This window comes from Argopecten irradians, chromosome 11, assembly GCF_041381155.1.
Source record: "Argopecten irradians isolate NY chromosome 11, Ai_NY, whole genome shotgun sequence".
NCBI classification, from domain to species: Eukaryota; Metazoa; Mollusca; class Bivalvia; order Pectinida; family Pectinidae; genus Argopecten; species Argopecten irradians.
The window spans coordinates 25,231,781-25,252,575 of NC_091144.1; the positions used below are offsets into that span (position 1 = coordinate 25,231,781).

General features: G+C 35.0%; 1 protein-coding gene across 1 annotated transcript; it reads right to left on the reverse strand.

The window, feature by feature from the left end:
• Positions 1 to 11,811: 11,811 nt before the first annotated feature.
• Positions 11,812 to 15,025, reverse strand: LOC138334501 (homeobox protein vex1-like). Its single transcript, XM_069283159.1, has 3 exons — positions 14,261 to 15,025; positions 13,076 to 13,239; positions 11,812 to 12,135 (listed from the first exon to the last, which is right to left on the reverse strand). The coding sequence occupies exons 1-3, from the start codon at positions 14,787 to 14,789 to the stop codon at positions 11,812 to 11,814; spliced, it is 1,017 nt and encodes a 338-aa protein (XP_069139260.1). The 5' UTR covers positions 14,790 to 15,025.
• Positions 15,026 to 20,795: the final 5,770 nt, after the last annotated feature.

Sequence of the window (20,795 nt, forward strand, 5' to 3'; positions counted from 1 at the left end):
ATGTATCTCTACAAAGGCGACGTCTAGTCTTTTATAGGTGTAAAATGAGATTAATAATTTCGCGTCGTTTTGAAGTGCGTTTTTTAATCTCTAAATAGATAAAGGTTTCTTGGTACTTTCATATATAGATAAATTTGTAGAATACTGTAGGTCACATGAGGGTCAACATGACAGGTTATCGAGTCTCGCGTACTGATATATGGACAAAGGTCAAAGGTTACAGGTCTACTTCATTATTATCAACGTGGTATCAAATGACACTTAATTAACAGGAAACAACTGTATGGTACTAAACAATCTTAAAAGACAATGGCATTATTTATTATTTTGTAAACATATTTTAAACACTCAAAACGCCGTAAATATAGACTTGACACCCATTTATATTGGCAATAACTGCAGATAGTCCCGGCGTGTAGAGATCGTAAGTGATCGGAACCCCTGGAGTATCGAGGATGGATAGCTCTTAACTGGGTTTTGCAATATTGCAATTACCATGGCAAACCAGTCGCCTAACTCCTTTTGTTCTGAGTGCAACTACGACTTTTGTAGACTATGGGGTGTATCGGCCAGGGGACGGAACCAAGAGCCTTTCCCAGGGAGGGAGAGCTCAATTTGGGGCCAAAGGTGGGGTGGTATCTAGGGAGACGTTAGGAAGAAAGAAGACGGTTCGGAATAAGAGAAAACATCAGATCTTGAATTTAGGCGCCTTTTACGAACATGCAATGTCGCAGAAGGTACAATTCTAACTCCCTACCTGGAGGGCAAATGTATGATTATAATCGAATTGATGGTACATGTATATTTTAAGACATAAAACAAAAGTGATGTTGTAACATATTTTCTCTAGAAAAACGCCTTTATCGACTTTAAAAAATTCTAACAATTACATTTAATTATTTAACTGAATGTGTAAGTACAGTTCACAATAAAATGGAATAGGCCTACAAGAGAACTTTATTGTTGCACGCATATTGTGTGTACAACAGCTCTTCTTGTCCTGTGGTCCTGTCATACCTAGTCAAGCAAACAAGAGTTTGACAGGAATTCTTATTGCGACTCTTCCGTGTGGAATTCTACGTAGAGACTCATGTGATTATATTTGATATACAATAACAAGCGCCCCATCTGACGCTGATCTGGCGATCATAAGCTATCAAATGTCTACCAAGGGATTAATAAAAGTCAAGCATTCGTGTGAATCCGTTGTATCTGCCTCCAGTGGGACAATGTCCTTGACGTTGAGCCTTCGTAAGATGTAGATACAACAACGTATTTGTCTGTTACGTGTACGGCAAAGTCTGATGTTAATCAAATCGCGAAATAGTGTAAATTCTATCACAACCGTAAAGCAATATTGCCGAAATAAAATCCAAGGGGTTCTTGAAATGTTGCTGAAGTGTGAAGAGTTACTGTCCTTGAATAAAAAAAAACGTGTATGTCACTCTAAAAGCTGTGGTTCCCATCTACTTCCGGTGTCAGAAAGTATGTTTATTATCGTGCTCGCGTTTTGTCTTGGAAACAGAGAAAACATTTAAAGAAATTTAAAGTCGATGTTACAATTTGCTTCAAAAAGAACATAAAGAACCTGAAATCAGGCAAAAATTTCATTCGGATCATTTCAGGAAAATATAGAACATATCGGAGTTTATAGGCTCAATAATTGGAAACGATATAAAATGCAAAAAAATATAAATACACAAAGGGTTGTCTATGCTTTACATGGTTAGAAATTACAATCTGGAATACAATGACAAGGTCTTTCAATATATAAACATATACTCGTATCCGATTGCATACTGGTAAATTTAATCACAAATATTCAAAATAACGTGTTTGGCTTTGTGGTCATATGTAGTCAGACAGATTGGAACAATTAAAGAGGACAGAATAGAAATGTATAGCCATGGCCGCTATATCTAAACAATTGTCGACGTGGAATGCTTTGTTGTGTTTAATTGGCGATTAATGAGTTCAAGTTGAGATAAAAAATCAACATGTGGTTCTAAGAGAGATAACCTATACATGTACAAGCATACAAACATAACTCATATTTGTACCTTGTTGGCCAAAACTGTTGGATTTTCGAATTGACTTTCTTTCTTCGCTTTATCTTTGATTAGATTTATGACTTTCTTAGTCTTGTTGCCATTATGTCTCGGGAGACACTGAAGAGTTGTACACGTACATCATGCATCATGTTATTGTTGTCTGTGGCAGTATGTTTCCGTGAGAAACCACAATAAAATGGGTAAAGAGTTCTACTGTTAAAAGACGATGCACTACGAGTATAGCGCAGCCTCCCAAAACCGCAGGGCTCGAATGCGAGAAAATGTTATGAAAAAAGGAGTATTAATTATAAACCCCATTTTTTCTTAAGATTGTTCGCAATCGAGCCCCTGTGCCAAAAACGTAGTGACATATACACAGTGACACAAGATAGGCTGTACATATAATGAATAATACTTTTATGTCTAAAATATTCTTTACAAGATCACACATCTGTCTGTTAAAAAAGTACGATCCCCTGTTTACTAAGACATTTTTTGTCCCTTTGTTTACTAAGAAATGTTTCCGGCCCTCTGTTTACTAACAAATGTTCCCGACACTCTGCTTATTAAGAAATATCCCCGGCCCTCTGTTCACTAAGAAATATTTCCGGACTTCTGTTTACTAACAAATGTTCCCGACACTCTGCTTATTAAGAAATATCCCCGGCCCTCTGTTCACTAAGAAATATTACCGGACTTCTGTTTACTAAGAAATGTTCCCGGTCCTCTGTTTACTAAGAAATGTTCCCGGCCCTCTGTTTACTAAGAAATGTTCCCGGCCCTCGGTTTACTAAGAAATGTTCCCGGCCCTCTGTTTACTAAGAAATGTTCCCGGCCCTCTGTTTACTAAGAAATGTTCCCGGCCCTCTGTTTACTAAGAAATGTTCCGGCCCTCGGTTTACTAAGAAATATTTTTGAACCTCTGTTTACTAAGCTATGTTCCCGGCCCTCTATTTACTAAGAAATATTCACGGCCTCTGTTTACTAAGAAATGTTCCCGGCCCTCTGATTACTAAGAAATATCCCCGGCTCTCTGTTCACTAAGAAATATTCCCGGTCCTCTGTTTACTAAGAAATGTTCCCTGCCCCTGTTTACTAAGAAATGTTCATGGCCCTCTGTTTACTCTCTGTTTACTAAGAAATATTTTTGATCCTCTGTTTACTAAGCAATATTTTTGAACCTCGTTTACTAAGAAATGTTCCCGGCCCTCAGTTTACTAAGAAATGTTCCTGGCCCTCTGTTTACTAAGATATGTTCCCGGCCCTCTGTTTACTAAGAAATATTCCCGGACATCTGTTTACTTAGAAATGTTCCCTGCCCCTGTTTACTTAGAAATGTTCCCGGTCCTCTGTTTACTAAGAAATGTTCCTGGCCCTCTGTTTACTAAGAAATGTTCCTGGCCCTCTGTTTACTAAGAAATGTTCCTGGCCCTCTGTTTACTAAGATATGTTCCCGGCCCTCTGTTTACTAAGAAATATTCCCGGACATCTGTTTTTAGAACTTAGAAATGTTCCCTGCCCCTGTTTACTAAGAAATGTTCCCGGCCCTCGTTTACTAGAATGTTCCCGGTCCTCTGTTTACTAAGAAATTTCCCCGGCCCTCTGTTTACTAAGAAATGTTCCTGATCCTCTGTTTTCTAAGAAATGTTCCCGACCCTCTGTTTACTGAGAAATGTTCCCGGCCTACTGTTTTCTAAGAAATGTTCCCGGTCCTCTGTTTACAATATTTTTGAACCTCTGCTTACTAAGGTTGATGTCATGACGCCACTGATTACAAAACATCCTCTTATAACTGACGTATTGTGACACGATATCCCAGAACTTGGTATCGATAAACGAGAGATGGTATCATATTTAATACGTGGGCTCAAAGGAGAACATTTCCATGGCGATAATTGTAGTCTAATGGGCATAAAACAACTAAACGGGACCGTCACTAATTAAGATAGATGAGAGCGAGTGAATGATTGGTTACAATTAATGAAAAGTGTTATTTTTACTTCCATGGGTAAAATTGCAAGGGGTTTGGCATTATTCTGAAAATGGCTCTGTGTGTGTGTTTAATATGTACATTTAATTTACATTTAAATGTAGGTCAATCCTTAAACGTCAGTATCTATTTGAGAAATGTTTAGAGAATAAAGAAACAAATATTGAAAATGAACCATGTAAATGATATGTGATGTGGACACTAAGCGTTGGTTTTAATCTACCTATCTGACCATTCAGTGCGGAATGTTTTTAAGTATTTAAGTTCAAAAATCGAAAATACATTTGGGCCACTGGAAACTGTAAAATTTCGATGGAGAATATTGTCGAACATATTTAGCAGGATATCATTCCTATTGCATTGGTAACCATAGTTATTCTATTTTCATCCAAAGCAAGTTTAAGCTGCAGGAAAGCCTATAGAATTGTACCTGCTGTCCCTATTGCATTATCTCCCTTGACACCGCTTCACGTTTGGTCTGAAGTTGAGCATCCGCCTCTGTGCGGAATGATTTGGGTTATTCCCTTGATCACTTCTATAAAAGACCTAGTTTCTACTCCTCCTTAACGCGTAGCATAAAGTGGGACGACTGGTTTGTCCGTTTATAGTAGACTGTGACCAGATTTGGAGTGCTGTCTGGTATCTCTAGTGGTATGCTTCAGTGTGATAGCAATATAAAATGGACAAGAGTTTCTACTATTGCTAAGACCATCACACGAACATACCGCAGCAACCATACTATTCATTTGTATAATCTTCCGCAGCGGGCAAACGACAAACTCGAAACCAAGAATGTCTTCTTCAATGTAGATGTAAGAATGAGAAAAAATCAATCAAATAAAACAGTCGATAATCAATGGCAACATCTCGGATAAATTTCCGACAATCTTTGTAAATATTCCGAATATGATGCGATTGAAATAGAACGAGAAGACGTTGTCTGTGTTGATACGTGGAGAAAGCTGTCAAATGCCTCCACTGAGAAGTCGTCAAACGACGAGGTGACCTAGTCCTACACAGAGGATCAATAACAGACCCTCTACACCTCTGTGTCCCCGTACTGCAATCTAGATATCTATTTATCTCCCTGTAAGTAACCAACGTCTGTCACAGGGGTGATTGGTAGGCCATTACAATTCGGGCACGCGCATGTCCCTCGACGCCGTGCATGATGGGAAAGATGCAGGATCTGAGACTAGTACATGATGTCGTGCAGTTGAAATGTTTTAGTTAATTAAATATCATGTGGCTTCATTATACCATATAGAGAAATAATTCTTTCAAAGTCTAGCTCTGCGAATATAAAATGAAGATAAATCTGTATGATGTCTTATTATTTATTATATCGAATTGAACAAGTGAAATTCCATGTGTCAGTTGATGTTTCATTGTGGTGTAGACTACGTAGCTATTTTAGCAGCCGAAAAGATATGATACTTTTGGCGAATTTTCCGTGGAAGTGTAATATCTATTCCGCTACCATAGTACTTAAGAAGCTAGTTGAATATGCCGACTCTCTGTTTATCGAAATTTATATTGCGATAGTCTTTTGTCCGTCGTCGTGCGTCGTCCGTCGTCCGTCGTGCGTCATCCGTCTTGCGACGTCCGTTAACATTTCCTTGTGAACGCGATAACTTAAGTAAACATTCACCGAGCTTAATGAAACTCTATATGTAGACTAACATTGGAAAGATCTCGGAAATCGGCTTGATTCTACAGTAAATTACGGAGTTATTGCCCTTTGCAATGATAATTATTATTGGACCTTGTGAACACGATAACTTTAGTAAATATGAACCGAGCTTAATGAAACTTTGCGTGTAAACCAAAATTGTAAAGATATCGAAGAAGTTTGAAAATCAGCTTGATTCGACGGTAATTTATGGAGTTATTGCTCTTTGCAATAATATTGGACCTTGTGAACAAGATAACTTGAGTAAATATGTACCGATCTTAACGAACTTTTGTATTTAGACTAACATTGGACAGATCTCGGACGAGTTCGAAAATCTACATGTACCTGATTCGACCGTAACTTACGGAGTTATTGCTCTTTGCAATAATAATTATTGAACCTTGTGAACACGATAACTTGAGTAATTATAAACCAAGCTTAATGAAATTTTGTATGTAGACTAACATTAGAAATATGTCGTACGAGTTCGAAAATCAGCTTGATTCAACAATCAGTTACGGAGTTATTGCCCTTTGAATTAATAATTATTATTTAACCTTTTTAAAGGGACTTTAAAGGGACAATTCGCTCAGGCTAATTCTTTTACATAACCAAGCAGCAAAATATGGCATAAATGTATTGTTCTACATTTCTTATGAAACATATAACATAAAATATTGACAAATTCCACGTCATTGTTTAGTATTTCAATTAATATCGTTGAAATATCAAATCGTTGATCAATACGATTAAGTAGGTACAATATGGCCGCTGTACCCATGCATGAGCCAAAGTCACGCACGTTAAGCAAATAAACTACATAACCACTGAGAAGGTGATGAAATGGTTTTTAGGCAAGACAATTCACCTAATAAGGTAAACACACTACTGTCAGAGCGATTTGAGCAGTTCTAGACAACAGTTGCATTACTCTACGAGCAAGGGACAGGGTTCGGCATACAAGAAGTTCGACCACAATGTGTAATGGCGGACAGCGAGCGAGTTTGAACATCTACACACATGTCACAACCATGGGCTTTTCAGGCATATCACAGTAAAACCGAATAATCTATTTTCCATTTGAACTGGTTTTTTCCGAAATATGTACAAATTTTAATGTTTTCTTAGACTGAATTGTCCTTTTTAATACAATAACTTGAATAAATATGCACTCAGCTTCATGGAACTTTTTTTTAAGACTAAAATTAAAAAGATGTCGGACAATTTTGAAATGCGACCCGATTAGATAGTAACTTACGAAGTTATTGCCCTTTGCATTTATAATTATTGAATCTTGTAACATGATAATTTGAGTAAATATGATCCGAGCTTAATGAAATTTTGCATTTAGACTAACATTGGAAATATCTCGAACAAGTTTGAAAACAAGCTTGAGTCGACTCTAACTTATTTACGGAGTTATTGCCCTTCATAACTAATTTGTATCAAATATCAGGTGATCGTTTAGGCCCATGGACCTCTTGTTAAATAGTTTGGCGAGTTCACTGAGTAGTCATGTATGTGGTATTTATCAAAATATTAGGAATACAGATCAAGTACAATGACGGGTTTCAGTTTTTGTTTTATTATTGTCTTCTTTTTATTATTATTATTTTGTTTTGTGGTGAAAAGACCTATTGTTTTTGTTCTGTGTTTTATTATTATTATTCTTCTACACTTTTTTGTGTCCAAAAGATCTTCAAAATGGTAAGAGGTATGCCAATGGCCTTATTGTCATATTGTATGGCATGAGTTGAAGGGGTGACCGCAGCATTTTTAAGTAGGTCAAAAATCCAAGATGGCCGCCATGACGTCATACCTAAAAAGTTTAAAACAGCCATAACTCAAAAACCGTTTAAGATACAGCAAATATTTTTGATGTTTAATGTAGATCGTATAAAAGACTAACTTTTATTCAATTACAGCAAGTAGGTCAAAGGTCAAACAAAAAAGTTCGCTATGAGGTCAAAGTTCACGAATTTTTATTTTCTTTGATTTTGCAAAATTTCTCTTTACATATCGATGCAGAATGTCATTCTGATGAATTTGGTGTCTTTTATTTTTCGATAGCACTTCCGGTTAATGCTGTATGCCATTTTGAAAAATCCTTTGATCTTTGCTAAATTCCCGTCAAAATGTTTAATTAATATTGTATATTGTCGAACTGAAAGACTAATATAGTCTGCAATTGCTATAGAAAAGACCCCTCTAATGTTCTCTAACGTTTGATATATGATTTTCATCTTCATCAACAAAACAAAATGGCCGCTATGACGTCATATCTTAAAATTTAAAAATGCTTATAACTCACTAACATTTCTTTTCACAGATTTCATCCAATAATATTTTTTGCAGATAATCTTAAGCGTAATTTTTTTCTCTCTACATGTTATCACAAAAAATGGCAACTTCCGGTTTTCGGTAAGGGTCAAATGTTAAAGGTTTTGTTTTTAACAATAAACTTGAAAACTTTTCTCCTAAAGTTCTGTAAGGTCTAGGATCTTCATATTTCATATATAAGATGTCCAGGGGATGGGATATAGAGTCAGATACTAGGAATGACCTTGACCTATATTCAAGGTCACATGAGTCAAATATGTTCAAATCTTTAAATGACTCAACAATAACCAAAATGACAAAGAGTCTTCATACGTTCAAGGTCACAGGGGTCCAGAGTTTAAATATACATACCGGGGTATATATACTTAACAACACCGCAAGTCAGATGACGTTAAGGCACATTCGATCTCGTTATCATTTGCTCGAACGAATTTGGAAATATGAATTGGATTAAGATGAGAGTTCTCTTCGGCTGATCAAACTTCATGCAGATCTTCACTAAAACACTTTTATTCAGGGCTGAAAGTCAAGGTCATTTATTGGTTACAACGTCAAAACCCATTCATTACCTAGTTCTTAACTTACCTGGCAATGACGGTATTGTATACTAAATATAGTGAATAGCCCGCCAAATTGTTCTATTATTGTCTTCTTTTTATTATTATTATTTTGTTTTGCACGTAAAAAACTTACATACAGCTGAAAACTTTCATTTTACTGTTTCAACCAAAATGACAAATGAATACCTGAACACATCCTTTCATGTGACAAACTCTCAAGTAATGTAATGTTGCTGATAGCACAGGGGTCCGAGAATCAGCTATAGCTTGTATAAATGGACTCCCGGTAGAGGTGTTACGGGTTTAGATCAAGACTTTTCAAAATTATTAAAACCTAAATATGGATATTTGTTGTGAGTTAGTAACATCGGATATTCCCTAAGATTCCCGGAAATGTGTCCCAAATGTTGCGAAAATTGCCAGTGTCGATATGTAGGCTAATGGTGGTGTTCCGATACCTCTAGGCAGATCTCATCAATATACATTATACGTCAGATACAAAAAGACTTCCTGTAGTAATCAATTATACAATTATCTATTTGTGTGTGTAATATATTCGTTTTTGGACTAAGCTTTCGCAGCCTGTCGATGTCAGACATGTTTGTCAACAGAAAATTACCTCGGCTTTCACACACTTGTAGAAAGATTTATAGAAATCCATTTTCCGACAAGATGATTCCTTTGGAATTTCGTTTGTTTCCAATATATTTGAATCCCACGGCATCGCAGCGATGTCCAGATATGGCTGCTCGGACACCTCAATTCTCGATACCGAAAGATTTGGAATAATGGAATAATTCTATAATTGTTGTAAAGCGTAGAAATGTGGAAAATTCTAAGCATTATTAAACTATGATCCACGGGGAAAACATGTGTCGTTACTAGTCTATCAAAGAAAAGGGGTTTTTTGGTAAAAGGGGGGGGGGAGGGGGGAGAGGGGGGAGGGGGGAGGGGGCACTGGTGCTCTTGATATCTGTAATGTTACCTACACAAGAGAAAATAATCTGCTGAGTAGAGTAACAATATCTTTGAGTCATTATAGTATACTCTCGTTCAGAACTTACCCTAGAACAAACACCATTACTCCTCAGTAAATCATTCGGGCACCATTTTCTAATTTTTTCTATGTTTTAATGCAATTATTTCATGCGTTTATATGCATTTATATATTACAATTTTATCCAAAACAAACATAACAACCATCCTTAATACGTTCACAATATGTAGACTGGTCGTTCAATTTTCCTTCGAAAAGTTTTTCATATTTTTAAGGGAAAAATAATGTCTGACTGTGAATTTGATATCTCATATGAGGCCTTTTTGATGTCAATTAAGTAAGCGTCATAAAACATGTACGATAAAATGTATCCTAACATTTTGATGGTTTGCACAATCATTACTTATCTCCGCTAGCAGTAAAAGGCACCAATTGTAGCTTTAAGAAAAACGACACAATTTTCTGTCTATCTATATAAGTCTTTAGAGATACAATATGTAGCTAACTGCCTTGTCCTAGAAATGACACCAACATCGGACAATAAAATAAATCGGAATTAGCGTGGATTAGGGGGCTCGTATAATAGACAAATGTTACGTGACAGTAGATGTATGTCGGAATTATACTTTAATACATCGTTTTAATATTAAATATTAAAATGGAATAGAATGAATTCATATAGACACTTGAACATATTAGAAACGTACCTACATGTACCTTCGCTGCCGAAGGCCATTAACAACGACTGGTAAAAGGGACACAACTGCTACAAAATAGCAGTCAGTTATTTATCCTCTATGAAGAATAGGTGTGTACCTTAGTAATCTCAGGTAACCACAGGCGTTTGGCTCTAAAGACATATTTCTCTCTATATGTGTAATACTGAGCCGATACAGTATTATACGGTGGCTGGTAGCGGACATGAAAAAAATAAAATTATTGCGTGGGAACAAAATATCATCGCGTGGGAACGAAATATTATTGCGTATGAACGAAATATTATTGCATGCGTGGGAACGAAATATTTTGCGTTGGAACGAAATACTATTGCATGCGAACGAAATATTGTTATTGTATGCGAACGAAATATTATTGCATGCGAACGAAATATTATTGTGTGCGAACAAAATATTATTGCGTGCGAACGAAATATTATTGCGTTCGTTCGACGCAATAATTTTATTTATTTCCAGTTTTTTTTTCAAATCAGTGTAGTTCCATTGACATTTTACAATCCATCAATATTGCATGGTACATGTATGTATTAGATTGGTAAAGATAAGAAATTTCTGTAGATATGCATGGCGTTTCTGTAATGTGAAAATATGGCACCGGTTCTATACTTGTATTGTCATACAAATGTAATTGAATATATCCGTATTTTATCGTTTAATAAAGGGCCACTACCTTTCCGAAACGGCTTTTAATTTTTAAAATAGGAATGTAAAACGAGATCAATAATTTTGTAGAGTCGCAGAAGTTATTAACTATACGTTTACTAGCACACTTATCATCACCTTCAGAACTGTTTAATTAGAATAAATAAAATGTTAATTTTCATAACGCGGGTCGTTTTATGTTTCCCGCTGTCGTCCTAAATGCCGCGCGGTAGTTGACTATCACTGCGCCAGACGGCAAAACAGCGAAATGAATCTCCACTGTTATCGTACATTAGACAGGAAATCTTGCATATGTTTGGTGTTGTAACCTCATCTTAAGCCATCGATATATATTTCCTTTTGTTATTAATGTTTTTTAAGAAACCTTTAAATTTTGCTCCGGAAAGGTATTTTATCGTTTAATAAAATATTGTCATTTTGTCAGTTTAATGTGATCGGGAGAGGTGTGTTGCTTGGTTCTTCGGATGCATGCTACGGTGATATAGCACTAAAAAAGGAACAGTTCCTATACAGTCTCCAAAACACGGACCTCGCACTTCACACACGCCACACACCACATACATGTATATGGGAGGCCGTCCTTACATAAATAAGGGCGTTAAAATAATCAACAAACAAACAAAAATCGTGTCGACAAAATGTCACAACATTAAGAAAATGTATAAAGAACACAACAAGCAAACAAATTGAATCAATTCCATATCTTTATTATCGTTTGGCACTTTGTGGGAGAGAACATCAAGTAGTTAAAAAACAATAACATGTACAAACATTAAGTTATATTTATACTATTCATTGTCAACTGTAAGTGTCAATTTGATTGGAGGTTAGGACAGAGCCCATCGAATTATCCGGACGAAACCTAGAATAAAGTGATGTTGGCGGGGATGTTCGGGGCATCGGTGACAGGGGACTCGGTGAAGGGAAGTTCGGGATACTATCGTCCCTCATCATCTGTTGGTGCTTGTTGTTGACAGTGTAAGGTGGGGGACAAGGGATTCCGAGAGCCTGTAGCTGCGATATATCAACGCCACCTGTCGGCAATGCCAAACCACCCCGAAACGAGTCATCTTTGTGTTTTCTCTTCTCCTTCATCCTTCTGTTTTGAAACCATGTTTTCACCTGTTGAATTAGAAGTAAAATCACAAATATAGTGCAGCTCTTTTCTTTCTGAACATATCAGTGAGCGAGAAGTAACCATCAGCTACTACAAAAAACAACGCATTATGACCAGTGATAAACAGGACACACAATCAATGCCATGATTTGAACCAATGTGTTTGTAGATCAGAAAAGCACATGGTCATACGTTGCAATATATGGGCCCAGTTTCATGAACATTCCTTAACTTAAGTTGATCCTTAACTTAAAATTCCCCATATGAAAGCATTACAGATTTTAAGAAAGGCTCCGTAAGCTATTTTCTTGACTTCTGTAATGCTTTCCTATAGAGACTTTTAAGTTAAGGGAATCCTTAAAGTTAAAGAATGTTCATGATGCTGGGCCCTGTATGAGAAAGACACAGGCAATGGACATATCTAGTACATTTAAAGTGTTTTGCCATTCTGAATCTACAATTATAGTTTTTTGGGTACAAGCAATGACTCTGAGAAAAATTATATAAAGCCCTTGAAATATACATTCGCATTAGATCTGCATATTATAACCAGAGAGACATTTTAAAAATTCTCAAGTAGCATAATATCAGGTCTGAAATCGATGTCAAGTTCTTGTAGGTATGATAGTAATTTAGTCAAAAATATGGATTAATTTCGGAATACATTTTCTACAACACAAAAATCTGATGAGAACACATTTTATTTTTGTTTAATAGATTCATAACATAAAAAAAGATATTCAAATTAATCCTTGTGATTGATCCAATATATATACATTATGTTTCCTATAATTCCAAATATCTGAAGGACTCTTCAAGGCAATATTACAAACTGCATGTCATATTTAAAGGGACATTTTGATCCAATGGATTGCTCGTTTCATGCAAGACCGAAGTGTTATTAACAATTATGGCTTTTCTTTTATTTTTGTTTCACTGACTTACCTGCTGGTCAGTAAGTCCAAGTTCTGTGGCCAGTTTTGACCTCTCGCCTGCGGGTAGATACTTCTGGGATTTATAGCGGACTTCCAGCGCTCGGACCTGATCGTCGGAAAACGCTGTCCTCGCCTTCTTATGTCGGGGAGTGTCTCCTATACCTTCGTCTGAATCTATCAGAAACGACACAAAATATAAGTTTTAAAAAATGTAGAATGAAATTCTCACAAACGTACAATGAAGAAATTGAAATGAAGTAAGGAAGCGTGTGTGAAGCAAGGAATTCAAAAAGTTATAACCTTACTGAGAGTCACTCGGGGAAATTCCGAAGATTTTTGGAAATTTACCAAAATTATCCTGTTTGTATGCTGGAAAGAAAATTTTGCTCCTTCCCTTTTTAATTGATTTTTTGAATTAATTTGTTTTTCATTGTACGTTATATATAATTCTTTGTACATATAGCAAGACTTTGAATTGACTGAAAACCGATGTATTATGGATACGTATTGTGTCTTGAAAGCTAAACTCTAAAATTTATTTCAGATAAAAAAAACCTTTCATACAAATGGAAAATATATTTTTTTTCATAAATCATTCAATGACATTCCGATAATTATTCTGAGCCGATCCGCGAATTTTCATAATCTTTTTGATCTGTTACTTTCCTCTTTCATACAAGGGGGAGTAACTCTTAGAGATCAGCATGAACCTTAGGACTGCCGCATCTGGTCGCGCGGGATATTTTCAAATATTTACCGTAGCCGAGATAACAATGCATACTTTTCATGTTTGGCTGTTACCATGGCTCCATAATTATTTGTAGTGTAAATTAGCATTTAAATATTACTGTTTTTGTGTCTCTGCCAACAAGCATCTGATACGTTATAAGTACAGTATGTACACGTACAAAATGGTTTCTCATTTCTTAATTCCAAGTAGTAAATACTAAATAATACTAAAAAATATTGTGTGTGGTTTTTTTAGCTGTCGATTTTCTAATTATCAAAAACAACATAACATATGAATTTATAATATCGGCAATTGTTCCATAACAAAACTACGTACAAATATAGCTCTTGCGTCTATCATCGACTTTGTAATTTGAATAAGATCCATTTGGTGTTAAAAGCGAATCATTTTAAGAAATAAATAAATCGAGTTATATTTTATGATTAGGATTTTTTGGTAACTTACCTGACGTCCCGCAGGTAGACTCGAAACTCGAATCAGCATCCGTTAAACTTTCGATATGTTTCTGTACTTCTGAAATTCTCCTGTTTTCTGGCTTAGTTACATCTGTGCGCTTGCGTTTTAAACCGCTTCCGCTATTAACGGACCAACTGTTTTTCTGGCGATTAACATCATCACTGCTTATGCGGCTGCATTTTTTACCACTTCCGGCTAAAGATGGTGTATTGTTTTGAGACGAGTATCCCTCGTCAGGAATAAGTCGGAATGAGTCTTTCAAGTCTCTCAGAGGAGAATTAAACTGCACTTGTGGTATCCATGGTGATGTGTGTCCATTTTGTGTATAATATGGAGAAGAATAAGGAACATTTGCTACATTTCCCATACTCGCGAAGTCATTTTGCTGCCAAGGGTTTCCGTTAACGATGTATGCTCCATAAGATTGATCGTCGTGGCGTTCCTCTTCTCGACTACTTTTAGCCAAATTTTCTATAGAAAATGACATTTTCTTATTGTTCGTGCACGTAGTTGCCATATTAATTAATGTCACTTTGTCGAGTACATCAAACTTCTCTAAACTTCAGGCGCCAAAGCAAAGTTATTTCTACGAATGAAATATGACAAAAATTCAGGCAAAAATAATCTCAACCCGCCAGAAAGTAATCCACGTGTTCACTCAACGATGTCAGATTAATTTTGAACTCGAATTGTGAGCGACATTCTTTTTATACCAAAATTAGTAATGAGACATGACACCTTAGTGATTGTTTGTCACCTCCACGATTTGTGAGGCTTATTACAACACAAGCCGGTCAAATCGTCCTAAAACCTGTCCAAGTGTTGATACAGATCCCTATTGTTATCTTAATTAATTAGCCGACGGTCGATTTCAGCCCTTAATTGGGGTTGTGAGATCTCGCCACCTGCGGATAGTTCAGGTAATTAGCGAACGTGTTGATCATATGGGTCAAGGCCATTTGTAGTGTGATGATACTAGAGGTAATTATAAACAAAATTATCGCTAATTACAATTGAGTGTAACACGTCACGAATTTCTTTCGGTAGTTAACACTAATGTTGAGCACATAGTGATAATCTATTGAAATTTATATTTCACGATTTTGATTTCTGCCAATCATCGAATCTACTTTCAGTTTATACCCGAAGGAAAATTTACGTGATAACACAGAGAACGGATTAACGAAGTAAGTAAAACGGTCGACGTCAGCGCTTATTCACAGATAAACAGTTTGTATTCTTATAATGATAAGTGATTAAATCATTATAATCACAGTTAAAGATGCTCCACCGCTGACAAACATTTTTTTCTCTGTCAAATACAGGAGCAGGCGATTTAGCATGTTTCTTCGGCTACATATGTTACTTACTTTACACCATTACCACTATTGAAAAGTTTGAACTTCTCGTGTCATTTCAAGATAAGAAATTAAAAAAAAAAACACAATTTTTTGCATCCCGAAAAAATTTCATCGCAAAATATCCTATATAGAATCCACCAAAAGCAAAATAAATCATTTCGCATTATTTTTTGTGTTAATTAAAAATAAATACATATACACGATTAAACACCAATTATAGTTCAGATGATGAATATCTGCATGAAAAATACGAAATGATTTTTTTTTGTGTAATTATTTTGGTGTAAACAGGTTTTCATTTCCTTATAAATTGTTGAAATAAAATTGTTATAAATGGACCGGACACGGTAGATGAACAATTTTATTTTTATTTAAAAACAGCTTAAATCAAATAATTTTTTTAAATGTCTGGTTTAATGTTTGATCATTCTTGTATTGTAAATTTTACTCTCACCTGTTATCCAGTGTAAATAGTATGCGTGTATTTATTCTTTAATTTTAATACTTTACAAAAAATATATATTTGTACACCTTGATGAAATCATTTGTGTTCTTAATTAGTTATTTAGAAAGTTTTGATCACTACATGTAAATGGAATGTACGTTTGTTTTAGTAAATATAGAAAATGTATTCAACTTTCAATTCTTTAAGTGCACTCAGATACACATTGTGGATAACAAGAGGTCATACATATGCAATTCAATTTTAAATGCATTATTTGTATAAAGACTAGTAAGTTACAAATACATCATGACATTTTTTCCAACCAATTGTTTCATCTTTGAAATTTACATGTATAAGGTAAAATAATAACTGACTTATTCAATTCATTTTATTCCGTGGACCTTACGGTCCATAAGTACAAATTACATCATATAAAATATACAATTGATATAACAAATGAGATGGAGAGTGATTTATATAATAGATAATAAATTTCCAGCCAAATGTCTCAACTTTTTAACGTTTCTGACCTTTTCTTAAAAGCAAAATGAATAAATTTACATGTACTTTGTAATTCTTTAATGTTGTTAACGCTTCATAATTTAACTAATTTAAAAACACTTGGTCTTCTGTAATAATATTTCTTAATATACTTTTGGCGTAAATCAACATAAAATGGACATTGTAATAGAAAGTGATATTCATCTTCAAGTTCATTTAAATCACAACATGTACACATTCATATGTGTTTACATCTATATTAATACATTTTTATATTTATTTCATTGTTCGCAATGTTTACCCAGTATTTCCCAATACAGGTAAAGAGATGTTATTTCGGTACAACTAGCAGTACTAGTATTAATTTTAAATAAACAAGAAAAATGATGTTCAATTCAATTCTTTTATTACTTTGAGCCTTTCGGCCTGCAACATCGGTTTGAAACAGATATGTATACAAACACTATGCGCAAGTCCACACTCTCGTCAAATACCCATACTTACAAGTACACCGCGACTCGCACAACCCTCGTAAGTACATTTGTATACAAGATAAGTGTAGAGGGATTATGATAATTATAACTTACAACATGTTATATTCTTTTTATTTTATCACTTAATCTAAGATATTTTGCTATATTTAATAACTTTTTTTTATTCTCTGTTTCTAAAAGTTGAAATAATTTGTACATACTCGGTCTAGCAAAATACTATTTCTTAATAAAACGCTTTCTTAATTTATAGATAACATTCACATTTTAAAATAAAATGAAAATCATCTTCGATGTCCTCATTGTTAAAGTACCTGCACGTTCTTCCATATCTATCTAAATTGTTAAATCTGCCCGTTTCAATATTTGACTTGTGAGATGACAATCGTATTTTTGATATTTCTTTTAAATTTATGACACCAATTGGCCTTGTTAAATAAGGCTGTCAACAGAAATTTTGACCAATAAACTTGTACAATGAACACTTTGAAGACGAAACATTTCTTTTATGTTCATGCTTAAATATATCACATAATTTACATTTGATAACATTAATTATATCGTCAGATGTATATAAATCCCAAAACTGCCACAAATACCCTACCCCTATCCTAAACAATTCACTTCTCACTCCATCCTACCATTCTCTCCTATTTTCAAACATTTCCTGAAAGCAAGCATTCAAAACATAATTGTCAGTCTGTTTTAATTTTATCAAATATTTGAAAATTTTCAGTTTTCTCCTTTTCAAAGGCATTCTCCCAAATTCTTGATATACATACCATCAAATTTGCTGTAGTTATTTAACATCCAATAATAGTTTACAAAAACCTATATGAGATTTTTCATTGTTATACCCCTATAAAATGGTTTCTATTTAACCTCTATTGACAAAAATGTCAATAAATGAACTGTTCCGTCGAGCGGTCCAAAGAACTGTTAAAATCGACTGTTAAAATGTGCTGTTGGACCGGAGTGACGTCACAATGGGGTATAACAAAGCAGTTAGATACCATTTATTTGTATATAGTGTTAGAGAATCTAGCATTTTTATAATAATCCCTCGGGAGTTTCAGACAATAACACCATGTCACCAGCATGCATTATTAAAAGCAGGTTGATAGTTTGTATCACCAAAGAAGGACATCCTTCTGTTTAAAGGCTAGTTGCTGCTTAGTACTGAAATATACATAAAGAAAGTTTGTTTAAATAAATTGAAATAACAAACTGGGATTGTTGACGGTTGTTTCTCGATGTACTCTTATTCGTTACTTCAAGAGATTTACCTGGTTTTCATGCACAATATTTATTTCTAACAAGTTTAAAGAAACATTGAAATTTAGATGAGGCGTCTATCAAAACATGCAAGATAATGAATTAAAAACGGTTTGTATCTTTAATGTATTTACATACGTAACTAAAGATTTGGATATTCTGATCAAGGGATAAGATTGGGTTTCCCCAGAGTAAGACATTCAAATCAAAGAGGTTGATATCTACAAGATTTTCTTAATTGTTCTGTTCTGCATCTTGGTAAAGTGAAGTCATCCATATTTCGCGTAGCATATGCGGAAGTTTCTGAGCGTAAGTTTGGTAAGATGTCTGATAAATAATTAGGAGCCATGTTATTTTTTTATTCTAAATAGTGTTGCAAATTCATTATTTTTGCGGCGTTCGGATAATAATTCTCACCCTGTCTCAAAGTAGATAGACTGTTTTGATGTGTAGACAGGCGACCCAGTAACCATGCGAGCAGCCTGTAATTGTACCTTAATTCTCAAGTTTTTTCAGAATCATTTTGAGAACAACCATCCCAGACATCAGATGCATATTCCAACAATGGACGTATATGTGTTTTATAAAGAACAAATAATGCAATACAATCAATATGATATGACCAACTACCATCGTTTGAGAAATTTAGACCTAAGTGTTTATGGTGTTGGACAAGTGGTAAAGAGACATTTTGGAAAGTTATATGAGGTGCAGAAATATTTCTTTGTTTTGAAAAAAGGATAATATTTGTTTTTTCGCGTTGAATTTCATTAACCATTTCCTTGACTAGTTTTCCAAAATTTCTAAGTCGTGGTTGATAGATACTTCAATTTCTTGGGTAGTTTTAGCTGACCTACTTAAGGAAGTATCATCTGCAAACTTCAACTTATGCTTAGCATGTTTTCTGAAATATCGTGTACATATATCAAAAATAAAAGAGGACCCAGTACCGATCCCTGGAGTACTCCTGCTGTTATAGGTAATAGATTCGACTGACCTGATTTATAAATTACCCTCTATGTCCTGTTTGTAAATAATTTCTTAGCCATTTTAGAACATTTCCAGATATACCATATTTTTGTAGTTTGTGAAGTAGTCCTCTGTGCCATACTCTATCGAAGGCCTTAGATATAGGTCACAGAAGACAATACAGCATTCAATACAACAATTTTGTGGTAAATTTCTAGTAATTGAAATATAGTGGAGTGGTTGGGAAGGAAATCTGATTGATATTTATAAAACAAGTTGCTGGTGTGAAGAAATTTGTATATTGTTGTTGTTTTTTTTTAAACTAAACGTTCAAACACTTTACTTATACAGCTTAAGATAGATATTGGTCTATAATTGGAAACCAGGCTAGGGTTATCTTTCTTGAAGAGGGGTGTTTCCAGCAACTTGGAAAGCAATTTTCAGAAAGAGATCGGTTAAAAAGTATACACAATGGTTTACAAATTGTGGGTGCAGTATGTTTGAGTACTCTATTACTAATCGTGTCTGGTCCTATAGCTTTGTTAATGTCTAATTTTTTAAGATGTCTTCTACTTCATTTTGAGTAATGTGTATATATCGGTTAGAAAGAAATGTGGTGGAGTTGGTTGCGGAAGTTCAATGTCTGGTTCATCAATTGTAGAAATTGATGTGAAAAAAGAATTAAGAGCATTAACCTTTTCAGTATCAGAAAACAAATGTACTTCCATCTGTATTGGGTGATTGTAGTGGAGGAATGTCTGATGAGGATTTTTTAGAAATTAATTGTCAAAACAGTTTCCAGTAAAGTTTATGGTTATTGACTAATGCATCAGTAATCTTTTCATCTATATTATTATAATAATTCAAAATGGCTTGTTTTTTTATATTACATACTTTGTTTCGTGCTGCTTTGTACATAAGGGGCCGCGGTGGCCGAGTGGTTAAGATGTCCCGACCTATTACCACAAGCCCTCCACCTCTGGGATGCGGGTTCGAATCCCATGTGGGGTAGTTGCCAGGTACTGACCGCTGGCCGGTAGTTTTTCTCCGGGTACTCCGGCTTTCCTCCACCAACAAACCTGGCACGTCCTTACATGACCCTGGCTGTCAATAGGACGTAAAACTAAACAAACCAAAGCTTTGTATATGTTGTATAATACTGGTGTTTGTCTGGTCAGAGCTTTTGATCCAAGTCTATCCCTTATGCCTATTTGACGTTTTAAGGCTGAATCGAACCATGGTTTGTCCTTAGGATGAATTGTATCAACTTTTTGTGGTATATATTGCTCTATCAATTCCAATAGAAATTTTGTGCGTAAACTACAGGCCTCGTCTACATTTTCTGATCCATTTATTATATGATTCCAGTCTGTATTTCTTATTTTATTATTTAACTCAGTAAAGTACGGCGGCACGTAAAGTCAGCATGTTGAACCATTTACACTATTGGGGACCTTCCATTTTTTATATTCACATAATTA